This window comes from Schistocerca cancellata, chromosome 6 (genome assembly GCF_023864275.1).
Source record: "Schistocerca cancellata isolate TAMUIC-IGC-003103 chromosome 6, iqSchCanc2.1, whole genome shotgun sequence".
NCBI classification, from domain to species: Eukaryota; Metazoa; Arthropoda; class Insecta; order Orthoptera; family Acrididae; genus Schistocerca; species Schistocerca cancellata.
The window spans coordinates 18,958,572-18,985,062 of NC_064631.1; the positions used below are offsets into that span (position 1 = coordinate 18,958,572).

The 26,491-nt window shown below is 40.8% G+C and overlaps 1 protein-coding gene across 1 annotated transcript in view; it reads right to left on the reverse strand.

Annotated features, from left to right (window-relative positions):
* The window catches only part of LOC126191144 (Down syndrome cell adhesion molecule-like protein Dscam2), a 395,591-nt gene that overhangs the window by 127,780 nt on the left and 241,320 nt on the right, over positions 1-26,491 (reverse strand). Inside the window, exon 21 of the mRNA XM_049931899.1 lies at positions 13,189-13,347. Coding sequence (XP_049787856.1) covers positions 13,189-13,347 — 159 coding nt within the window. The remainder of the gene's footprint in view (positions 1-13,188; positions 13,348-26,491) is intronic.

The window sequence follows — 26,491 nt, forward strand, 5'->3', positions numbered from 1 at the left end:
TTCTGGTTTATTTCTTTTTCCTGTTATTAAATATGTGAACAATTGCTGATGCTGAATATCCATTATTAGTAACTATTTGTTTGATCAAAACAATTTTATCATAAAGACTGGGGATGGGATGTTCACTGCCCTATTAATCATACTTCTGCAGGCTGCTGGTGGGATAGGAGGAGCAGTTGTTACACTCTTTCTGTGTATTATGAAGGCGTGTGTGTGTTGTATTTTTTTTTTTTTTTTAGGCAAAAAGTTAGGTCTAAGAAAAATATATTGTCTGGTGAACTGGATGTTGGGATGGAAATGGTTAAAAAGGTTACATTATTGTTGTACTTCAGTTTTATTGTCCTGGAAAAGTATGATATGTCATCTACATATCTGTAATAGTAAATTATTTTACTAACTAATCCATGATATTAAGGAAGAATTGGTTTTCTAAATTATCAATATTAATTTCAGCTAACATGCCAGAGAGACTTGATCCCATGGCTAACCCATCTGGCTATTCATAAAATTTCTTGTTCACTGAAAATAATTATGTTTCAACACAAATTTGAGGAGGTCTGTAAGCTCCTTAATTTCTATGGCTGGTATTGACATAAATTTATTTAAATTTTTGTTACTGATATCCAATGTTGGCTTTATTGGGGCATTGTCAGACAGATTAAAAGTATGAAAAGGTGCTAATCTAGATTCTCTGTGTACCTCAAGTGCTTGAGTGCCTGATTGAATTCTTGGTTGTTCTTGATGCATTTGATCTTTTGGTATTCCATTTTTAGGATGTGAAAAGTTTCTCATTTAGTTGTAAAGCTGGGCCTTTTCTTAGAATTTACTTCAGGTCTGATTTGGACACCTTACGTATGCACTTCGGGTTCAGCTCTTAAAACAGGTCTAGTGGACTCATCACGATTATGCCTTTAGTTGCTTGAAATTTGATGAGGAAATTGCAGTTCTTCATTGCTTCTTTGAACTGTCTTTGGAAACAATGTGGGGGATCCTTCTTGATTTCACTGATGTTTTGACAAAAACTGAATCTTTAGTCACAATATTGGGTGCAAGTTAGACTAACAAACAATGGAGCACCTTATTAGTGACATTATCAAAACTGCAACATTAGGGAATAAAAGACTCCAAAAAATAGGTAGCATTGACTCACAAAGCCAACTCACCTCTGAAAAATGCACTTGAGGAAAATGAAATACCATGAGAATGTCACATTTAAAGACAAAAACAGCCCGTTTATATCAGTCAAAAATTGAAAGATAGTACAGCCATAGCTGTTAAAGCTGATGAAGGCAATGCCACTGTTATAATGCAAAATTATCTGGTCTGTCTTTGGAACTGTGTCAATTTGTAAATGTAAATTCAATTTGTATGTATGTATTGAAATGGGGACCTAGAAAGATGGAGAAGCTTTGACCCTGCCATGGCCCTCAGTGGTACACACCCCACAACAGGCTATAGCAGTCCACTCACCCCACCGCTGCCTCACACCGAACCTAGAGTTATTGTGCGGTTCGGTCCCTATGGCAAATCTCAGCTGATGATGTGCTGATATCCTGCTTGACTGTGGTGCAGTAGAGGCAAGTAACACTAATGGCAGTGCTGCCATCCAGGTTGTATCATCAGATATAAGAATCAGTTTTAGCGTCCTGTGCCAGCACTCTACCATCCTATATTAGTGGGGTGGTAACCATTTGTGTGATGTTGGTGGGGGAAACCACAGAACTTGGCAAATTCATGCTGACTTGAACTGTTACCACTGGGCTGTTACAACGTGTACCGTGATCCATATAGTAAGAAATGTCTTGCTGTTGTTTTTGTGGAACTGTCTGTATTCAGAGTAGATTCAGCCCAACGGGAGTACCATCAATTGCCCTGAAGACATACAGCCAGGGCCGGCCTTAGCCATCCAGGTGCCCCGGGCGAGTCGTCCCAGTTGGCGCCCTTTATTGTATAAATAGCGAACCTGGCAGTGCTTTGCAACATGGTATTTGGACTGTTTTCTAGAAATCGTCTTAAGTGGTTAATGGTGTCATCTTATGATCATAACATGGTTTTTTCCATCGTAAATTTGAGTATTTTATTTTTTTAAATGGAAATGAAATCCAAATAATCTGAAAGCCCGCTAAGACGCTCCACGTGAGTCTTGTGTAGCCTGTGACGTCTGTCCAGCATGCTGCTGTCGCTGCCGTAACAGTGAGTATAGCAGTGATATATTGTTTGGGCATTCACGTTTTGGGAAATTGTCTAAAAATATTGCGTAGTACTGCACTGTACATCTACAACAACTCCAGAAAATTGTTTTTGCGTGTTCCAAACAAAGAAAAGATGCGTAAAATGTGGTTGAAACAGGCTCGTATATCCCAAATATTTCTTTCTTTTCTGAAGCACGCCTGTACTAAAGCGAACAAAACAAAACAAAAATTATTCAAATTGGTCAAGCCATTTCTTTGTTTTGGTGAGACTAACACACAACAATTGATTTTTATATATAGGAGGTAATATGTATAATGAAAAAACACTAATTTTGAATTAGGTACCATATTTTTATTGAATTTAATATAACTGTAAGCCATAAACCTATATTTTCTGTCGGTCATCTGAACACAAAACATATTACACCTAATGAAAAACAATTATAAACGACTAAAATTTTACTTTTCTCGCTTTTCTGTCGGCAAAGTCTCTGATCAGATTAGCAAAGTCCAGGTTTTCTGCAACTTCATTTTCAATGGACAGTGAGGCCAAACTGGTTAGTCTTGTTTGAGACATTGTAGACCGCAAGTACGTTTTTATCAACTTCAGTTTGGAAAAACTGCGTTCGCCGCTTGCGACAGTCACTGGTATTGTTAGCAAAATACGTAACGTTATCCAGATGTTGGGATATAACTCTTGAAGATTATGCTTTTTTATGAAGTTTAAGGCTTCAATAGGCGTTACCTGGCTGTCTTCGAGATAGTGTTGCAGGCCTAAAATTTCGTCGCACAGCAAATTTCCATCAATATCTGACTTCATGTTGATAGTTAACTTTTCTTGTAATTTAGAACAGCATTGTATTAGTTCTTCTTTATTTTGATTTTTTTAATGTCAAACAAGAAACTCCACGTTGCAGAAAATTCTTGCATCTGTTCAAATCTTTCTTTCATGGATATGTGCACGGTGTCCAACAGTGCATTGAAAAACTCTACTTTAAACTTCTTTTTTGGGTCAGTTATTTGATCATCAACAGCCTCTTCACCCGGCCTGCGTTTATTATGTCTTAATCGCATTTGTGGTTTAAATAATGGCTGCGTATCAAGATCTGAAGCCAGTTCAGTTGCTGTAACAATAGCTTGTTCAAAACCTGTTTGTCTATATGTTTCCAAATAAGAGCAACATTTGTCAAGGATTCCCATAAACTCGACAAAGTTGATTGTGGGTGACTGACTTGCTTTACTCACAACGTTAATTTGAAACAGAACATCATAGCATGTCACGAGAGAAACAATGAAGCTGAAGTCTTTTAATTGTCCTCCTAGTGTTGTCGCTTCGTGTGACACCGCAGCATCGCTTTGTTCAGTAGCATCGGCCAAGGAAACCAAAGCATCATGCATTTCGCATAATTGATAACGAACCGCTTTGACGCTATCAATTCGAGCTTCCCAGGGTGTGTCACTTACATTTTTCAGGGTGTATATCTTCAAATGGTCGGTCAAAATTTTCCATCTATTTACCGATCCAGCAAATAGATTAAACATTTTTTGTAACATTCCAAACAGTGTCACGGATTTTACTGATGATTTTGCCGCATCACACAATACCAAATTATAACTATGGCATCCACATGGCACAAACAAAGCTAGTGGATTTAACTTCTTACTTCTGTTCTGGACGCCTTTATTTTTCCCCTTCATGTTCGCACCGTTATCGTAGCCCTGTCCTCTGCAGTCATTAATGTTAAGGTCAAGATCACTCAATGTTTTTAAAATGCTTTCTGTGAGACCTTCACCGGTTGTATCATCTATTTGCAGAAATGAGATGAAATGTTCTTTTATACTTGCGCCATCCTCTGTTATGTCGGCGCATCTTAAAGTTATCGAAAGTTGTTCTTTGTGGCTTATATCTGCAGTACAGTCAGCTATGATTGCATAGTACTTTGAACCCTTTATGCGGGATACGATTGTAGACATAACTTATGATGCCATGAGTTCTATTAATTCATTTTGTATATTTTTGCCGCAATAATGGTCAGCCAAATCACCATTCAATGCCAGTCTGACGTGCTCTTCCATGATTGGATCAAACTTTGCCAATAACTGTACAAGACCTAAGAATTTTCCATTATTTGGGGTAAATAATTTATCTGATAACCCTCTGAATGCCATATTATTTTCAGCCAAATACAAAGTAATGTGCATCAATCTTTGAAGCACATTGCTCCATCGTAAACTTTCTTTAGAAATTAGCTTTTGTTCTTCCTTGTCAATAGTTAATCCAGCTTTAAACCTGATTTCAGCTTCAGTCCATTGAGTAAATGCTTTTTTGTGGTTAGGACTATTTTCATGCAGTTTCAGAGCTTCACTTAAATGTTTCCAATTTCTGAAACCCACAGTGGTAGTCAAATTAGTAGTTGACTTTAAATCAAACAGTCGACAACAAAAGCAAAAGACACTGTCGTTTGATACAGAATAAACTAGCCACCGTCATCTGATAGTTTCTTCGTTTGATAGTTTTCTTGTGTAATGAGTTGAAGAGAAATGACGCCCATTTTCATCTTTTGGAAAGTTATTTAGACATACTTGTGAGGGTCCACATATTATAATGCAATCTATATCTCTAGCACTAAATACTTTTGGCCACGTACCTACATCAGAAACATTGTATTCTTTTATTGCAAGAACGTTGATACTTTCATCGACCACAGATGTCATGTGTTGATTTTGACTTGGAGAAATATCAGAGGATTCATGCAAAGATGTACTGCGCTGGTCAATTTGATCACCTTCAATAGGTGATTGTATATTTTTGTGTATAATTGTTCACAGTCTGAAGAAATATTTGCTGATACATGGACTTTTGATTCAATATCTGAAGTATTTGCCTTAGAATTTCCTTTAAGGTACTTATAAATATTCATGTGCTTTTTAGTTTCTTCAAGAACTTTTTCTTTTTCAGCTTTTCTTTTCCGATTTTCTGAACCAGAAAGCTTTTTTTAAATCATTTCCTTCTCTTCTGGCATGATTTAATAATTTGACAAATTATTGCTTGGACACTGCTCTATTTCGCGACCACAATATTCGATCTATAACAAATAAAGAAATTCACCTATCAGTAGACGTAACTAGAAAAAAACCTGAACTGAAAGATAAAAATGTTTTTCGCACCTACCAGAAAATTAAAATGTTGACACAGTCATGACACTCATTTCACTCACAATTATTCAGCCACGAAAACATGACCGCTGCCTCCGACTCTTACTGACAATTACTGAAATGTGGGTGCAAATCGTAGCGCTGCCAACATATGCAGTCTAACAAACATTATGTGGCGCTGTATTATTTCAGTAAGTTAGGGGAGAATTCTCTATGAATGCAGTGCACACATTGCATGATCTATTAATTAATGTACATGAGTCATTAAGTCACAAATATCCGATATAAATACATTTGTATTAATTAAATCATAATGTAATGTATATTTCACAGTCTGTATTTTCTTTTATTTGGAGCGACCGGTAGTTTCTGTTGCAAACGAGAGATCGTGCGGCTGCATGGGCTCTTCCTTGTTGCAGTTCTTGAAACAAATAAGAGAGGCGCTTTGGTAGAGCCCGTGCTAGCCCGTGTCAAATATGGATGGTTGCAGACAATACGAAGATTGCATTCAGCATGATTTCTCTTCTGCTACCCCGAATTCATCGCGCATTCGTGAGATTAGCGACGTATGTTGAATGAGACTGAATAATATTTTAGTTTCGCGAAATGGGTGATTGTAAATTGTAATTTTTTTTTTTACATGCGTTTAGTACATGGCGCCCCTTGGGCCCCGGCGCCCTGGGCGACCGCCCGAGTCGCCCCACCCTAAAGCCGGTGCTGCATACAGCAACCCATCTAATGAGGGCAATGGTCCAATAAGTACTGCTACATGCTGCTGGCTGAATACACTGTGCCATGACTGATATTAATTTTTCTTTCATGTATGTACAGGGTATATCATAACTGATGGCATAAACACAAACAGTTGAAAATACACAATACTAGAAGCAAATAAGTCTCAGTAGGCATAGACTGCAAATGAACTGCTTGCCAAGTAATTGCAACTTTGTGATTGGCAGCCACTGCTGACATGATTCTGTGTAAACACGGCATGCTTGTCCATGTGATCTTTGTTTACTTTTTCAACATGTGGATTTGTAAACAGAATGGACACACAGGCAGAATGCCACTCATGTCAGATGTTTGCAAAGGGTCAGTTGTGCTGTAAATGATTTTGGTAACATGGAATATAAGAGTAATGGGGAGTACACGGATATGCATTTCATATATGGTAGGACTAACAGCAATGCATGGAAGGCTGCATGCTTGTACCAAGAAGCGCACCCTGCCTGAAGGCACCCTAAGAAACAAACGTTTAAAGGGTGCACCAACGCTTTTGATAAACTGGGAGCTTTGCACATGCTGCACGAGCGGGAACTGCACAAATTACACCTGTGCTTGAAGCTGTTGTGCTGGAAACAATCAAACACTCTCCAGGAATCTCTACACAGAGATTTGACACACAAATTTCTGGAATGAACCACAGTAGTGTTTGGAGAATAATGTAGTGTTTGGAGAATAATGCATTGCATTGCACCTGTAACATCTCCAATGAGTTCAGTGTCTTAGTCAGGTGGACTTTGGTCCTTGACTAATATTTTGTTTGACAGTGCATGCAACAACAAAGTATAGACAATATATTTTTGTTTACAAATGAAATAGGGTTCTCTTGTGATAGTGTGTTTGATTAGCACAATTCTAACATTTGGAGTCGTCTTGACTCCACCTTACAAGCTGTGCACGAGTCTCCACATCAGTGACATTTCTTACTGAATGTGTGGTCAGGGGTACGAGGTGATCTTCTTATTGTGCCGTACATGTTGTGAAACAAATGTAATGGATGGTATTACCTCCAGTTTCTGTGGCATCATCTTGCAGGATTGCTTGAGAATGTTCCCTCAGAGCAATGCAAAAGGATGTGCTATATGCACGCATGATGGGGCACTGGCACATTTCGCTGGTACATTGAGAATACATCTAACATGCCAATATGGACAAAGATATACTGAATGAAGAGGACCCATACTGTAGCCTCCAAAATCACCTGATTTTAACTCCACAGATTTCTGTGTTAGGGACCACTTTAAAGGTGTAGTGTATGCAACTCTGGTTGACATGGTTGAAGAACTGGAGCAGAGACTTGCCAATGTTTGTCAAGAATTTCAAAATGACCCAGGTGTGTTTGAAAAAGGATTGAAAGCTCTTTGTGGTGAAGGGTACAGTCCTGCATCCAGGTACTAGGAAAACACTATGAACACCTTTTACTACATGTACAGTCACGTAACTGTTGTGTTCATTCAAAACAGATCAGTTTCTGCCAAAGTATCTGTAATAAACTGCCTATTGGCTTCTGTCTCGGGTTCTTCGGCCGACGTTCATCTAATGATTTTTCTGACGTTTCGCCAGCACAAGTGGCTGGCATTGTCAAAGCTTCACCCTCCATTGCCGGTGGTGAACTGGAGGCGAGCTCGCGGCCGCAGGCTATATGTACCTGGCGCGCCAACGTCCGAGGGCTTCTCCGCGGTCATTTCCGGTGCGTTTCTCCTCTTGCTACCTGCGACGGTCATTCGCTGCAGTACGGGAAGCCAGGACCCGTTTACCTTAAGGCTTTCCTCTTTCTTGTTGAAACTGTTCGCGTGTTTTTGGATTTCTACAGCTTCTCTGAACAGGCGCGTGTGATAGTGCTTCTCTACAGACAGAACTTCCGTGTCGGCGAATTTTATTACGTGGTCGGTCTCATTCAGTGCGTGCTCTGCCACGGCCGATTTCTCCACCTGCCCCAACCTGCAATGTCGCTTATGCTCTTTGATCCTGGTGTTAATGGATCGTCCAGTCATTCCGACATAAACTTTTCCGCATGTGCAAGGTATACGGTATATTCCCGACATTGCAAGTGGGTCTCTTTTCTCCTTCGCCGATCTAAGACACTCTTTGATCTTCCTTGTCGGTTTGAAAATCATCTTTACGCCGTGTTTGCGCAATATACGGCCGATTCTGTCCGTCACTCTGGGAATGTATGGCAGAAAGGCCGTACCCGACATTTCTTTTTCTGGTTCCTTACTTCGCCGAGTGTTTGGCTCTGTTACACTTCTAATGTAATTTTTGGAGTACCCATTGCTCCTCAGAACAGTTTCCAGGTGTTGCATTTCTCGTTTGAGGTGTTGAGGCTCACATATTCGTCCTGCTCTCGTTACGAGCGTACTAATCATGCCTCTTTTCTGGCTCGGGTGGTGGTTTGACAGTTTGTGCAGGTATCGGTCCGTGTGTGTCGGTTTTCGATACACGCTGTGTCCCAGGTTTTCGCCGTCCCTTGTGACCAGCACATCTAGAAATGGCAGTTTCTTGTTCTTTTCTACTTCCATGGTAAATGTTATGTTGGCATGGAGGCTGTTCAAGTGTCTCAGGAATTCACCGAGCTGTTCTTCACCATGGCTCCACACCACGAAAGTATCATCGACGTACCTGTACCACACCTTAGGTTTGCAAGTCGTCAAGTCCAGTGCCTGTGCTTCGAATTGTTCCATGAAGAAATTGGCCACCACTGGACTGAGAGGACTACCCATGGCGACGCCTTCCAGCTGTTCATAGAAATCGCCATTCCACGTGAAATAGCTCGTGGTGAGACATGCATGGAAGAGCTTTTTGATGTCTTGCGGGAACATGGAACCGATGTACTCCAGAGCGTCGCTGAGTGGCACTTTCGTAAATAACGAAACAACATCAAAACTGACCAGGATGTCGTTTGGCGCAAGTTTCAGTTTCTTCAGCTTCTCAATGAAATGTCCTGAGTCCTTAATGTATGTGTCGGTCTTTCCCACGTGTGGCTGGAGCAGAGAGGCCAAGTGTTTCGCCAGTTTATACGTTGGTGAGCCAGGAGCGCTAACGATCGGTCTCAGTGGAACGTTGTTCTTATGGATCTTGGGTAATCCATACAGCCGAGGTGGTAGGGCTTCTGTGTTGCGCAGGTTTCTCTGTATGTCCGCCGGCAGAGAAGATTCCTTGATTAATCGATTCGTATTCCGAGTGATACGCTGCGTCGGATCTGCGCTTAGTTTTCGGTACGTCGTCGGATCTAATAGGTCTCGGATCTTTTGCTCATAATCTTCGGTCTTCATTACGACGGTCGCATTCCCCTTATCGGCAGGCAGTACCAATATACTCTTGTCGGCGTTGAGATTCTTAATGGCTTGTACCTCTTCTTTCTTCAGGTTGCAAGCTGGTGGTTTTGCTCGGCGCAGTATCCTGGCTGTTTCAGTGCGTATTTCCTCTGCCCTTTCACAAGGAAGGGTCCGAATGGCTGCTTCGGTGTTGGCAATGATGTCCTCCATAGGTATAGTTCTCGGGATGATAGCGAAATTCCCTCCTTTTTGAAGAACAGACACTTCCTCTTCGGTCAATTGTCGTTCCGTGAGGTTGACCACTGTGTGTGACATGTCGGGAATCGCCTTGTCGGTCTGCTTCCGGCATCTTTCAAACTTTTTCTTTTGCCGCTCGGTGCAGCGCTCGAGTTCGTTCTGCATGCTCCTGTGAGTGATGCTGTCGATTTTGTCCCAGTCGTCTCGATGCATTCTGCTACTTAGTTGATAGAAAATGTCCAGAAGTTCCTGATCCGTTCTTGCCAAGTCTCTCCGTGTTGTATGTATTCGCTCACGAAGAAAAGCTCGTTCCATTCTGTCGTAGATACGATGTGCTTGGGCGGTGGTGAATAGGCGCTTGCATCTCAAGAACTTCGGTGTAGCACATTCATCTCGGCACCGTGACAGAAAGGCGAGAGAGGACATCAGTCGCGCTTTCTTCTTCCGTCATTGGTCAAGGCGTCGGTACAATCTGCAAATCTCCTCCCCGTAGAGGCGTAATACAAAATTGTTAAGGCTTTCGTGGCCACTTGTTGACAAACTGCCTATTGGCTTCTGTCTCGGGGAGACTTGGCAAGAACGGATCAGGAACTTCTGGACATTTTCTATCAACTAAGTAGCAGAATGCATCGAGACGACTGGGACAAAATCGACAGCATCACTCACAGGAGCATGCAGAACGAACTCGAGCGCTGCACTGAGCGGCAAAAGAAAAAGTTTGAAAGATGCCGGAAGCAGACCGACAAGGCGATTCCCGACATGTCACACACAGTGGTCAACCTCACGGAACGACAATTGACCGAAGAGGAAGTGTCTGTTCTTCAAAAAGGAGGGAATTTCGCTATCATCCCGAGAACTATACCTATGGAGGACATCATTGCCAACACCGAAGCAGCCATTCGGAACCTTCCTTGTGAAAGGGCAGAGGAAATACGCACTGAAACAGCCAGGATACTGCGCCGAGCAAAACCACCAGCTTGCAACCTGAAGAAAGAAGAGGTACAAGCCATTAAGAATCTCAACGCCGACAAGAGTATATTGGTACTGCCTGCCGATAAGGGGAATGCGACCGTCGTAATGAAGACCGAAGATTATGAGCAAAAGATCCGAGACCTATTAGATCCGACGACGTACCGAAAACTAAGCGCAGATCCGACGCAGCGTATCACTCGGAATACGAATCGATTAATCAAGGAATCTTCTCTGCCGGCGGACATACAGAGAAACCTGCGCAACACAGAAGCCCTACCACCTCGGCTGTATGGATTACCCAAGATCCATAAGAACAACGTTCCACTGAGACCGATCGTTAGCGCTCCTGGCTCACCAACGTATAAACTGGCAAAACACTTGGCCTCTCTGCTCCAGCCACACGTGGGAAAGACCGACACATACATTAAGGACTCAGGACATTTCATTGAGAAGCTGAAGAAACTGAAACTTGCGCCAAACGACATCCTGGTCAGTTTTGATGTTGTTTCGTTATTTACGAAAGTGCCACTCAGCGACGCTCTGGAGTACATCGGTTCCATGTTCCCGCAAGACATCAAAAAGCTCTTCCATGCATGTCTCACCACGAGCTATTTCACGTGGAATGGCGATTTCTATGAACAGCTGGAAGGCGTCGCCATGGGTAGTCCTCTCAGTCCAGTGGTGGCCAACTTCTTCATGGAACAATTCGAAGCACAGGCACTGGACTTGGCGACTTGCAAACCTAAGGTGTGGTACAGGTACGTCGATGATACTTTCGTGGTGTGGAGCCATGGCGAAGAACAGCTCGGTGAATTCCTGAGACACTTGAACAGCCTCCATGCCAACATAACATTTACCATGGAAGTAGAAAAGAACAAGAAACTGCCATTTCTAGATGTGCTGGTCACAAGGGACGGCGAAAACCTGGGACACAGCGTGTATCGAAAACCGACACACACGGACCGATACCTGCACAAACTGTCAAACCACCACCCGAGCCAGAAAAGAGGCATGATTAGTACGCTCGTAACGAGAGCAGGACGAATATGTGAGCCTCAACACCTCAAACGAGAAATGCAACACCTGGAAACTGTTCTGAGGAGCAATGGGTACTCCAAAAATTACATTAGAAGTGTAACAGAGCCAAACACTCGGCGAAGTAAGGAACCAGAAAAAGAAATGTCGGGTACGGCCTTTCTGCCATACATTCCCAGAGTGACGGACAGAATCGGCCGTATATTGCGCAAACACGGCGTAAAGACGATTTTCAAACCGACAAGGAAGATCAAAGAGTGTCTTAGATCGGCGAAGGAGAAAAGAGACCCACTTGCAATGTCGGGAATATACCGTATACCTTGCACATGCGGAAAAGTTTATGTCGGAATGACTGGACGATCCATTAACACCAGGATCAAAGAGCATAAGCGACATTGCAGGTTGGGGCAGGTGGAGAAATCGGCCGTGGCAGAGCACGCACTGAATGAGACCGACCACGTAATAAAATTCGCCGACACGGAAGTTCTGTCTGTAGAGAAGCACTATCACACGCGCCTGTTCAGAGAAGCTGTAGAAATCCAAAAACACGCGAACAGTTTCAACAAGAAAGAGGAAAGCCTTAAGGTAAACGGGTCCTGGCTTCCCGTACTGCAGCGAACGACCGTCGCAGGTAGCAAGAGGATAAACGCACCGGAAATGACCGCGGAGAAGCCCTCAGACGTTGGCGCGCCAGGTACATATAGCCTGCGGCCGCGAGCTCGCCTCCACTTCACCACCGGCAATGGAGGGTGAAGCTTTGACAATGCCAGCCACTCGTGCTGGCGAAACGTCAGAAAAATCATTAGATGAACGTCGGCCGAAGAACCCGAGACAGAAGCCAATAGGCAGTTTGTCAACAAGTGGCCACGAAAGCCTTAACAATTTTGTATCTGTAATAACTTTTCTTAACGATGTATGGTATTGTTACCTCTTCCTAATCAGGACGACTTATGCAAATCAACTCGGTGGTAGCTGGTAACCATAAAGTCACAATTGTCTCGCAAATCTTATTTACAGTTTTTTTTGCTTCTACTATTATATACTTTTAACTTATGTGTTTATGCCATTGAATATGATACACCCCGTATATTTCCACTAAACTATCAAGAAATGTTTCTTTGGACTCTTTTTTCTAAATTACATTTTGGCTAAATAAAATAGACCAACACTCAGTTAATGGGCAGTTTCTCAAATTTTACACTATTCCCATTTATAAGATACACTGGTTATGTTTACACTAAAAATTGGTTTGACATAAATGCTTTTCCATGGAAATGAACTATGGTAAAGAAAAATTGTCTTTTATTTCCTCATCTGAGTACCATGATGGAACAACATGCAAGCTACACCATGAAAAAACAGCTGATATTACACAATAAAATCAGACAGTGAATTAGTAGCTAGAAATGGTGAATTCCCTGTTCTTTCATCTCTTTGCACCTTTTCCTGTGAAATATCCAGCTGCATACTGTAGTATTCTGTTCAACTCTGCATGTATTGAATAATGTGCAAAAACTGTTACTAAGGTTTTGACTTACCGTCTTCTTCTGTGCGACAGTAAACTGGTGGACTTTTCACTCCATCTCCACTGTTGGTAAAGGCTAGTACAGAAATGCTGTAATTTGTGTATTTCTGAAGGCTCTGAAGAGCAGTCTTGAATGAGTCTGTTACAACTTCTGTATCATGTTCATTAGACTCTGAAAAAAAAAGCACATTGTGACATTAAGCACTGAGATTCAATTCATAACTTAGGCACTGAACTAAATTCACCAACTTTTTAATATTACTCTACATTTTTGTTACAAAAATTTTTCTTTTCACTGCATTTAATTATCAAATGCCTCCATGTTTCCCAAACATTAAATATCAATGTCATAATAAAAAATCCTGTGTGGAATACAAACAATTTTAAGTTAAAGACAACCACTAAACATACAGAAGAAGTGTAGATCATTAAGTAGTTCCTCCCCCTCCCCCCCCTCCCACCAATTCTTCCTTTCTACCCATGCACTCGACATGCAGCTACACCTGCTTATAACTGGGTGGGCCACTTGAGAGACACTTCCCTTTTCTTCTTCTGTCCTTTCTTCTCCCTGTTCTTGACCTTCCTTCCAAAACAACCCTCCCACCCCAACTGCTTGCTCTCTCTCTCTCTCTCTCTCTCTTCCACCCCCCCCCCCACCCCCCATGTGTGTGCAGGTGTGCAGGTGTGTGTGTGTGTGTGTGTGTGTGTGTGTGTGTGTGTGTGTGTAAAACTGAAATACAGAATGCACATTTTACACAAGTAGACATATGCATTCTGACTTGCTCAATTTGTGAGGCTCTTTGTCGTGAATAAATCAACTAGTTTTTCTCAAATTGTAATCATTTATTTTTCTGTACATGTACATCACATCTACTAATTTCCATTCCATTCAGGTAATCCCTTCAAGGTGCATCTAGTTTTTTTTTCTTAGAGTGTGTAAAGCACCTATAAAGGCAGGAAATGCTCTTTAGTTTCAAACAGCTGCAGAAAGAACATATCAGGAAAGCAAATTTACTTATCACATCCTACTACACTTTGTGAAGCTATGTCATCTAGCAAAATTCAAGACAACACATCAAATACTATGATGAGTGAGCCAGGACATAGTGAGGGAATCCATTCGCTTCACCAGAAGAGAACTGGACAACAATGCATGGACTGTAGTCACATGCAACCTACATACTGCTGATACATTATAAACATGATCCTGGGGATGGGCACTTTGTAGCTCATATGCCATCAGCAAAATATAAAGGTGGTGTACCAACACCAGACAACATGGACAATTTGAGGTGCTGATGGGTGTTCAGATTAAGACGCAGGGTGTCAATGATGCCAGAACAGGTGTTAACCTGATGATAAAAGAACTAGGTGCTGCTAAATCCTGCCCTATCCAAAAGGCTTGATTTTCTCCTGTTCTAAACACTATACTGAAACAGGACTTTATTAGCAGTGACAAAGAAACAATCCGCAACCTGTAGGTGGAAAAGGCAGAGAAAATTAGGCAGAAAACATGCAGGATCATTGGCAAATCTTGACTGCTGAAACCAAACATAACAACAACACAACAGAGAGCATTAAGGTTGCTAACAGAAGATGAGAACATAATAGTCCTATCTGCTGACAAAAGAAAAGAGAGAATTCTATACCACCAGGAAATGAGCACTCTGCTACAGGTTGTTGCCTACAAGAAGCTGAAGTAGGCCCTAACATCAAAGAAAAGAAAAAACAGTGGCTCTGGTTGACGAGGCTGCTCTAACAAAAGAAGATATGAAACGACTCTATCCAAAGGCTTCAGCACCATCATGCCTGAACAGACAGCTGTCATTCATAAAGCAGGTTTATCACTGTAGCCAGTAGTCAACAACATTAATGCACCCATGTATGGAGTGACCAAGTATCTAGCCTCTAGGCTGAATTCGTGACCACAGTGAAAGGGATGCCCTGCAGAAGGAAGACTTGCTTGTGAGCTTCAACATAACATCTCTTCACTAAAGCACCAGTTCAAGATACCATGGTATATTAGCACATAATTTTTAGCCCAAAACAGTGAAGCTATCTGAGCATGTACTCACCACAACCTACTTCAAATATGGTGGGGAGCTCTATGAACAAGTTGTTGGAGCAGCCCTGGGCTCCCAAACGGGCCCTAGGATTGCCAATCTCTATACAGAGAACTCTGAGGAGACAGCACTAAAAACTGCATGGATCGAACCTAGAGACTTCTTCCATTATGTGGATGACAGCTTTGTCGTGTGCAAACATGGCAGTGAGACTCTGGATGAGTTCCTAGGCCACCTAAACAGTAACCATCTAAACCTACAGTTCATGATGGAGCTGGAACAGAATGGTTATCTTCCAAATATAGACATTTTAACAAAAAGAAAGGCGGATAATAGGCTAGGACATGCAGTCTACAAAAAGAAGAGCAACACAGATCTATACCTAAATGCAATGAGCTGTCATTGTTCGGGACAGCGGTACACTCTTCTAACAACACTAGTTCATAGGACATGTGCCATTTGTGACAAAGACAGTCTCGCAGCTGGGCTGCAACACCCCAAGGACATGTTTCATCAAAATGGGTAAAGTGAAGTGCAGATTAGATGTGTATTGAAGAAAACGAGTGATACAGATATCTCAGACAAGAAAAGAAGAGGACGAGAAAGAGAAACTCACCTTGATCCCCTACATTGGGCCTCCTTCAGCCAGAGTTGCATGAATTCTGTGAAACAACAACATCAAAGCCATCTTCTGACAAAAAAGAGAGAGAGAGAGAGAGAGAGAGAGAGAGAGAGAGAGAGAGAGAGGAGGAGGAGGAGGAGGAGGAGGAGAAATGCTTGGCTTAGTAAAGGACAAGCAAAAACTTCAAATACCTCATATGTGTAAGTATCTCTTGTGAGAGTGGCCTCCAGAACATCAGGCAAAAGCTTTGTTGTATCTCACAACCCTGTGTGGAATACATTACATAGATATATATGGGGCATAAAGATAGTTCAGCAGTGGCAGAACACAGCCTCAAAAAAGGCTATATGTTTGAGTTTTATTGAATTTTACAAAACAAAAGAACTAGAGCATTATTAAAGAAATGACTGAGATAAGCATCCATAGCAATCTTGTCAACAGGGATGTAGGTTAAGTTTGGCATGGAATCCTGCAGTTGCAGCTATATGCTGAGACTGCACCCAGCAGTTGATGCTTCACGTGTCCTGGATGAGAATGGATGTGCAGAGAGTTGAACCATGGTCCGCTCTCCACCATGAGATGCTGACCCCCATATGAGGGAAGGGATGGAGAGAGATGATTGCTGATGAGGTGTATACACTGAAGAGCCAAAGAAACTGGTACACCTGCCTTAAATTTTGCACAGTCCACAGAAGCACGCAAAAGTGCCACAACGACATGTAGCATGGACTGAACTAATGTCTGAAGTAGTGCTGGAGGCAATTGACCCTGTGACTTGTGCAGGGCTTTCCATAAATCTGTGAGTCTGAACAGCACATTGCAAGGTATCCCAGACATGCTCAATAATGTTCATGTCTGGGGATTTTGGTGGCCAGTGGAAGTGTTTAAACTCAGAAGAGTGTTCCTGGAACCACTCTGTAGCAATTCTGGATGTGTGGGGTGTTGCATTGTCCTGTTGGAATTGCCCAAGTCCATAGGAATGCACAATGGACATGAATGGATGCAAGTGATCAGACAGGATGCTTATGTATGTGTCACCTGTTAGAGTTGTATCTAGACATATCATGGGTCCCATATCACTCCAGCCGGCTGGGGTGGCCAAGCGGTTCTAGGCACTACGGTCTGGAACCGGGCGACCGCTATGGTCGCAGGTTCGAATCCTACCTCGGGCATGGATGTGTGTGATGTCGTTAGTTTAGTTAGGTTTAAGTAGTTCTAAGTTCTAGGGGACTGCTGACCTTAGAAGTTAAATCCCATAGTGCTCAAAGCCATATCACTCCAACTGTACATACCCCACACCATTACAGAGCTTCCACCAGCTTGAACAGTCCCTGCTGACATGCATGGTCCATGGATTCATGAGGTTGTCTCCATACCCATACATGTGCATCCACTCAATACAATCTGAAATGAGACTCATCCGAGCAGGCAACATGTTTCCAGCCATCAACAGTCCAAAGTCGGTGTTGACAGGCCCAGGTGAGGCATTAAGCTTTGTGTTGTGCAGTCATCAAGGGTACATGAGTGGGCGTTCGGCTCCGAAAGCCCACATCGATGAGGTTTCGTTGAATGGTTCATGTGCTGACACTTGTTCATGGCCCAGCATTGAAACCTGCAGCACTTTGCAGAAGGGTTGCACATCTGTGATGTTGAACAATTCTCTTCAGTCATTGTTGATTCTGTTCTTGCAGTATCCTTTTTCCGACCACAGCGATATTGGAAATTTGATGTTTTACCAGAGTCCTGATTTTTATTTATTTATTTTATTTACACATCAAGTTCCATAGGACCAAATTGAAGAGCAAATCTCCAAGGTCATGGAACATGTCACTACATGAAATTACAATATAAAAGTAATAACAGATAAAAATAAAATGTTCATGAACCCGAAAAAAGTCAATCCATAAGTTTAAGTAAATGCAGTCAACAATACAACAAGAATTTTTTTTTCAAGGAGCCTCTCAACAGAACCAAAGGAGTGACCCATGAGGAAACTCTTCAATTTTGATCTGAAAGCATGTGGATTACTGCTAAGATTTTTTAATTTGAGTGGTAGCTTATTGAAAATGGATGCAGCAGTATACTGCACACCTTTCTGTACAAGAGTAAGGAAGACCGATCCAAATGCAGGTTTGATTTCTGCTGAGTATTAACTGAGTGAAAGCTGCTTATTCTTGGGTATAAGCTAATATTGTTAATTAGAAATGACTGTAACGAATATATATTTTGAGAGGCCAATGTCAAAATACCGAGAATCATGAACAGGGGTTGACAAGAGGTTCATGAACTTACACCACTTACTGCTCAAACTGCCCGTTTCTGAGCCAAAAATGTCCTTTTAGAATGGGAAGAGTTACCCAAAATATAATACTATATGACATAAGCGAATGAAAATAAGCAAAGTAGACTAATTTTCGTGTCAAACGATCACTCACTTCGGATACCATTCGAATAGTAAAAATGGCAGTATTAAGTCTTTGAACAAGATCCTGAAAGTGAGGTTTCCAAGACAGTTTACTATCTATACTATCAATCTGAAGACCTTGAAATTTGAACTGTTCAGTTTCACTAATCATATGCCATTCTGTGAAATTAAAACGTCAGGTTTTGTTGAATTGTGTGTTAGAAACTGTAAAAACTTAGTCTTACTGTGATTTAGGGTTAGTTTACTTTCTACAAGCCATGAACCTAGGTCATGAACCGGGCCAATGTTGCACACAACACCCCTTACTACCAAACTAATGTTGTCAAAATACAGAAATATTTTAGAGTTACACATAATACTAGAGGGCATGTCATGTATATAAATAAGGAACAGGAGTGGCCCCAACAGTGATCCCAGGGGCAGCTGCTTGACTGTGCCCCATTCAGATGCCACATCACAGCCATTCTCAACATTGTGAATAATGACCTTTTGCTGTCTGTTGCTAAAGTAAGAGGTGAACCAATTGTGAGCTACTCCCTGTATTCTGTAATGGTCCAATTTCTGGAGCAATGTTTTGTGATCAACACAATGAAACACCTTAGTTAAATCAAAAAATATACCTAGCATTCGAAAACTTTTGTTTAACCCATCCAGTACCTCACAGAGGAAAGAAAAAGAAAAATAAACGACTTCTAAAGCCAAACTGTACATTTGATAGCAAATCATGTGATATAAAATGATCAATTATCCTCACATACACAGCCTTTTCAATAACTTGAGCAAACACTGGTGGCATAGAAATAGGTCTAAAATCGTCTACATTATTCCTTTCACAATTTTTATAAAATGGCTTTACTACTGAGTACTTTAATCATTCAGGAAACTGACCATTCCTAAAGGAAAAGTTACAAATATGGCTAAATACAGGGCTAACATGTGCAGCACAGTACTTTAATATTCTGTTAGGTACTCCATCATATCCATGATAGTCCTTAGTCTTCAGTGATTTAATTATTGACTCAATCTCCTCCTTGTCTGTATCACAGAGGAGTAATTCAGACATCAATCTTGGAAAGGCATTTGCCAAGAAAGTTACATGATCCCCTGTAGAAACTAAATTTTTATTTAATTCACCAGCAATGCTCAGAAAATGATTGCTAAATACTGTACATATGTCTGATTTATCAATGATAGAAATATTTTTACCACAAACTGACTTTATATTGTCGACGTTGTGCTGCTAACCAGACACTTCCTTCACAAGTGACCATATGGTTTTAATTTTATTCTGTGAATTAGCTACTCTATTTGCATACCACTTACTCTTTGCCTTCCTAATATCATTTTTAAGCACCTTACAGTACTGTTTGTAATGGGCTACTGTAGCCCGATTGTGACTACTACTAACATTTTTATATAATTCCCACTTTGTTCAACATAATATCCTTATCCAGGGTGTATACGTGGACAAGGAAAAAAAATTCCCGGATTTTTCCCGGATTTCCCGGTTAAAAATACACTTTCTCCTGGGTGACAGTATATTTTCCCTTATCAATCCTTTGAATGGTTTTATACCCGGGCGTACAATATCCCGGCACTTTAGATAACGAAATTCAGGGAAAAAGACACGATTTGGAAACATCTTTGATGTGCAGCAACATGTACGCTCCGTATTTTCGTATTACGAAAGTATAAACTGGAATTCCACCAAACACCGCATGTTACTTTCCGAATCATTGAAATCGAGATTTCGATGCGCTTTTGTAGGCCGTTCGTAGCTCATGTCACGTAATATCGCCAGCCGATGACAGCGGATATTCAGAGCATAGGACAGTTAATAGTTTAAATTAATATACATAGTGTTGCTACAGGAAAAGCAAAGTTTTCACATATAACACTATTCTCAAGCTGTAAGAGAAGCTAAACTTTCACATATACTCTTGATCTTTTTTGCGCGTGTTACACTTTAAGATATATCACACAAATGTGCCAGTAAAATTTTTAATAATGACATAAATGCCTGACCTTCAGGGTTCGAAATTCTTCTAAATGGCGCGTCATCAAAAAGTTGATTTTTAAATGAGAGTCAAACGCTCTGTGATTTAATAAATTCATGGTACATTCTTGCACATAGTTCAACTTACGTAAAAGGATATTTACTTTGAAAGGAACGCTTTTCAAACCACTATTATCAATATTTTCCCGCAACCTGTTAGAAATAGGTTCATTTCATCAGTTGCCAGAAAGCGCAGATAACATGCGACACCGCACTTGGGTAGCTATCATGACGTAGGAAGCTCGTATGTACGTACGTGTAAAACATTGAAAGATCATACATTATGTCATAAAAGAAACAAGACATCAGAGCATCGGAATTTCGTGAACAATATTAAAATGTGTACATTTAAAGTGCATACTTAAAGTGCACATTCGTATGTCCGGATTCCCAATGAGGTTGACCTCGACCTGATATTAAGCTTTCCAGCGTGGTTTTCGGGATGTAAATTTTCTTGGAGCACCAGTACTGTATTATATCATGTTTGGTTCTTTATTATGACATAATGCCATAGGTGCTAGAAAATGAAAACGTGCATTTGAAATGCATCGAACAGTTGAAATTAGCTAGTACTGTGGAATTAAACATTTCCTTTCAAATACATTGACTGCCTCTCCAGAAAAGGTTAACAAAAGTGAAATTTCTTTAGCAAACAGACAAAAATAACTTAATTGGAGACTACCCACTATATCTCAGACTGCTCTGCTCACCAGCCCCGGATCTACGACATTTGTGAACCGAGTCAATACTAAAAAAAATCGAATTTTCAAAATATGTTCATCTTGTAGCGCACATCTTTCTGAAAAGTCTGAAACATAAAACATATGTATTCGAGGAAATGTAAGATATATTATTTGGTCTTAAGTATGCAAAAGTGCAGTGCCACGCCTCTTCTTAAAGCATTTTTCTACCGCACGTCCAAACTATATTCAGGCGAGTGGAAATTGAAATGTCCTGTGGTGCCTCTCCTGTTCCCAGTCGACCGGTTTGACAGTCTGCCCCTTTTAAAAAAATATCACAATTAATAGCGGATAGGATTATTTATAATCGAGAAAACAAGAACTCTTCAGAAAATCTGAACTCTTTATTGCTTATTAGTTAATAACTTGCTGTTTTGTGTGACATAAAATTAAATATAGGATATATAAAACTAATACTGACAAGAGATAAGCAAGAAATTACACATTTCTTCAAACCTTAGCTCCTAGCATATTTTCTCTCTCTAATCTTGCTACAGCTTTCTGCAAAAGAATCTATCACCTCATCAAGGTTCGTCAAACGTTTTGGTACATGAAAAATCGAAACGTCGTTATCTAACACTGAACTCGCCGTTAATACAAATAATACCCAATACTGGTGTGGTTTCTCGATCTGATTACATCTATTTTGGCACTGTCTACTAGATAAAACAAAATAGGCCTTTCTAATATGGTTGCAATTTTGTAAAACACCAAATAAACGAGACTGTTTTGGCACAAATGGCCATTTTTGTAACACGACAGAATATAATCCATGAAGTACCAATATCAAATGCCTATTAGGCCTACTACAAGCAAAAAGCTTTATGTTAGGAAATAGTTTCACATTTCATTCATACGCACCAGCTTATCAAGCATGAGATCGAAAAATAGTATTATGAAATTTTTATATATATGGAATCGTCTTATTCTTCCATAAATTGTGTGATGTCCCTGTTTCTTCTCCTTCCTCGTTCTAACAATGTTGTCGTCACCATTTCTGTATCTATTGCTGCCATTGTCAAAATTTGTTCGCCGATTAACTTCACTAACCCTGTCAGAATCACAGGTTTAGTTATCCCGCCATTATTTTCCGGTTGGGCGTTATTATGTGTTCGAATAACACGTTTTCCGCGCTACTTCCAGACTAGAACTTACGCGTCTGCTAGTTAGGGACTGTACAACTGGTCTTACTATTGCAGCGATCTAGCCAAAAATTTTCTGGCAAAATTTCATTTTCTTGGATACACCGAGAAGATGATACGTAATCTTTCTCACCTGTTATTCCTGTTAGTCGTTTATTTCCACTCTGGTAGTCTGAATCTATGGATTTCGCTAGTAATTATAACAATGCTGATCATTCGCAAACCCAGTCAACCACATAATCAGCGAGCGATTGGCATTCATCCGTTTACTCCCTCAGCTCGTATTGCCCCGCCCCTTTTTGTCTGCGGAAAGTTTATTTCTAGATGCGACGACGATTCTCCTGACAGACATAACGTACACTATGCATGCATTCAAGTCAACTTATGATTCATTCAGAAATCAACTTAAAACGTGTTCAAAAATGTTCAAAAACCAACAGGGAAGCGTTTCAAAATCATATGAATAATCGATAGACAAACGTGCGCTGGATGCTAGGCGCTTTGTGAAACAAGTGTTTTTTTTCCAAAAAGAATATGAATTTGGCATCCCCTTCTTGCGGTAGCACCTAGCTGCTTGCTGCGACTGCTTGCACAGCCAACAGCCACATTCCTGTAGCCAGGAGCGGGAGAAACTACTACTCAAACGTGATGCGCATGAGCCTGCGCGTAACTGCTAAAACAAATCGAATGTAAACAGTTGCGACTTCACGCTCATTGAAGGCAATTTGTTGTTATGGAGTACTGCATAGTCTTCCTAAAGCCTTTGACACATTTTCAATTGGCAGACGCTTGCATGAGCACTGTGTGTCGTTGTTGTATATGGCGCATTTCCTCTGCAATTTAAGTTATTTTGGTTTTTTTCTCTCGTTTATGTTTTATTGTTGAAGTATTATTCTGTAGTAGCGGGATGCAGTAATATCCTTTGTTAGAGTATCGGTTCTTACCAGCCAAAATTACAAAAATTTAACTGAAAACTCAAACAATGAAAAATGACCGGAATTCTAAAAATATCCCGGGTTTTACCCGGTTTTCTCCCGGATGAAAAAATTCCCGGGTTTTTCCCGGATCTCCCGGTTGTCCCGGGTCGTATACACCCTGTTATCCCACTAGCCAGCCACCTGGGCTGCCTATTACTGCTATTACTCCCTTTAGAACTTCCTAATGGAAAGCAACTCTCAAAGAGCATGAGAAATCTGTTAAGGAAAGCATGATATTTGTCATCTATGTTATCGGCACTATAAACATCCTGCCACTTTGTTCCATGACAAGGTTTAAAAAACTCTCTATTGTTGTTTGATTAAGGTTGGTTGGTTGTTTGGGGAAGGAGACCAGACAGCGTGGTCATCGGTCTCATTGGATTAGGGAAGGACGTCGGCCGTGCCCTTTCAGAGGAACCATCCCGGCATTTGCCTGGAATGATTTAGGGAAATCACGGAAAACCTAAATCAGGATGGCCGGACGCAGGATTGAACCGTCCGCCTCCCGAATGCGAGTCCAGTGTCTAATCACTGCGCCACCTCGCTCGGTGTTCTTTGATTAACTTTCCCACATAGTTTACAATTATATGTGACATTTGCTCAAGTACAAGAGCCTTTTAGTGTTAAACTTTATGTATCATGGTCTGAAAGGCCATTCACCCTTTTACTAACTGAATGCCCATCTAGTATGAAGAATGAATAAAAATATTGTCTATGGCTGTGCTACTGTTCCCCTGCACACTAGTTGGAAAAAACACAGTTTGCACCAGTTCATATGAATTTAGCAGAACTGTCAACATCCTTTTTCTTGCGCCATCATATACACAAGTTATATTGAAGTCACCAAATATAACTAATTTCTGGTACTTCCTACAAAGTGAATCAATCTAATTCCCTCAGCATCACCTGACTTAATCAGACTACATTCCATTATCCTTATTTTGCTTTCGATGATGTTCATCTTGTATCCTCCTTTCAAGACACTCTCCATTCCGTTCAACTGCTCTTCCAAGTCCTTTACTGTCTCTGACAGAATTACAATGTCATCGGCGAACCTCAAAGTTTTTATTTCTTCTCCATGGATTTTAATACCTACTCCAAACTTTTCTTTTGTTTCCTTTACTGCTTGCTCAATATACAGATTGAATAGCATCGAGGAGAGGCTACATCCCTGTCTCACTCCCTTCCCTAACACTGCTTCCCTTTCATGCCCCTCGACTCTTATAACTGCCATCTGGTTTCTGTATAAATTGTAAATAGCCTTTTGCTCCCTGTATTTGGCCCCCGTCACCTTTAGAATTTGAAAGAGAGTATTCCAGTCAACATTGTCAAAAGCTTTCTCTAAGTCTACAAATGCTAGAAACGTAGGTTTGTCTTTCCTTAATCTTTCTTATAATATAAGTTGTAGGGTCAGTATTGCCTCACATGTTCCAACATTTCTACGGAATCCAAATTGATCTTCCCCAAGGTCGGCTTCTACCAGTTTTTCCATTCATCTGTAAAGAATCCGCATAGTATTTTGCAGCTGTGACTTATTAAACTGATAGTTCAGTAATTTTCACATCTGTCAACAGCTGCTTTCTTTGGGATTGGAATTATTATATTCTTCTTGAAGTCTGAGGGAATTTCTCCTGTCTCATACATCTTGCTCACCAGATGGTAGAGTTTTGTCAGGACTGGCTCTCCCAAGGCTGTCAGTAGTTCTAATAGAATGTTGTCTACTCCCGGGGTGTTGTTTCGACTTAGGTCTTTCAGTGCTCTGTCAAACTCTTCACGGAGTATCATATCTCGCATTTCATCTTCATCTACGTCCTCTTCCATTTCCATAATATTGTCCTCAAGAACATCGCCTCTGTATAGACCCTCTCCATACTCCTTCCACCTTTCTGCTTTCCCTTCTTTGCTTAGAACTGGGTTTCCATCTGAGCTCTTAATATTCATGCAAGTGGTTCTCTTTTCTCCAAAGGTCTCTTTAATTTTCCTGTAGGCAGTATCTATCTTACCCCTCATGAGATAAGCTTCTACATCCTTACATTCGTCCTCTAGCCATCTCTGCTTAGCCATTTTGCACTTCCTGTCGATCTCATTTTTGAGACGTTTGTATTCCTTTTTGCCTGCTTCACTTACTGCATTTTTGTATTTTCTCCTTTCATCAATTAAATTCAGTATCTTGTCTGTTACCCAAGGATTTCTATTAGCCCTCGTCTTTTTTCTACTTAAGCCTCTGCTGCCTTCACTATTTCATTCATCAAATCTATCCATTCTTCTTCTAGTGTATTTCTTTCCCCCATTCCTGTCAATTGTTCCCTTATCCTCTCCCTGAAACTCTGTACAACCTCTGGTTCTTTCAGTTTATCCAGGTCCCATCTCCTTAAATTCCCACCTTTTTGCAGTTTCTTCAGTTTTAATCTACAGTTCATAACCAATAGATTGTGATCAGAGTCCACATCTGCCCCTGGAAATGTCTTACAACTTAAAACCTGGTTCCTAAACCTCTGTCTTACCATTATATAATCTATCTGAAACCTGTAAGTATCTCCAGGCTTCTTCCATGTATACAACCTTCTTTTATGATTCTTGAACCAAGTGTTAGCTATGATTATGTTATGCTCTGTGCAAAATTCTACCAGGCGGCTTCCTCTTTCCCTCAGGGTACCAGTACTGTATTATCTCATGTTTGGTTCTTTATTATGACATAATGCCATACATGCTAGATGATGAAAGTGTGCCCTTGAAATGCAGCGAACAGTTAAAACTAGCCAATAATGTGGAATTAAACACTTTGTTTTAAATAAATTGACTGCCTCAGTGGAAAGATTAATAAAAGCCAAATTTATTTAGCAAACCGACAAAAATAACTTCAATGTACTGCAAGGTGATTAATGCTTGCCTGTCAGAAAGGTGGAAATAAAATCAAATCTGAAACAAATAATATATTTTAGTCTTTTGTAATTATGGGATCATATTTTAATTCACTTGAGCCACAGAAATTGGTTTTGTTTTCATTTGATGTGAGAGCAGTAAACGAAGAGGAAGCAGAAAAATCACTATACGTTAACGGGTCACATGGAGAATACCCACTTTCTCACTACAACTCAAACTCCTCTGTGCATTAGCCCCAGATCTACGATCTACAATATTTCCGAGTCGGAGCAATACTACATAGTGGAGCTGCTCGCTGCGCCGAGCGTTTGAGGCAGAAAGAAAAAATTTAAGTAAGTCAACTTTTCAAAAGTATGTTCATTTTGTAGCGCAAATTTTCCTGAAGAGTCTGATACATAGAACATGTGT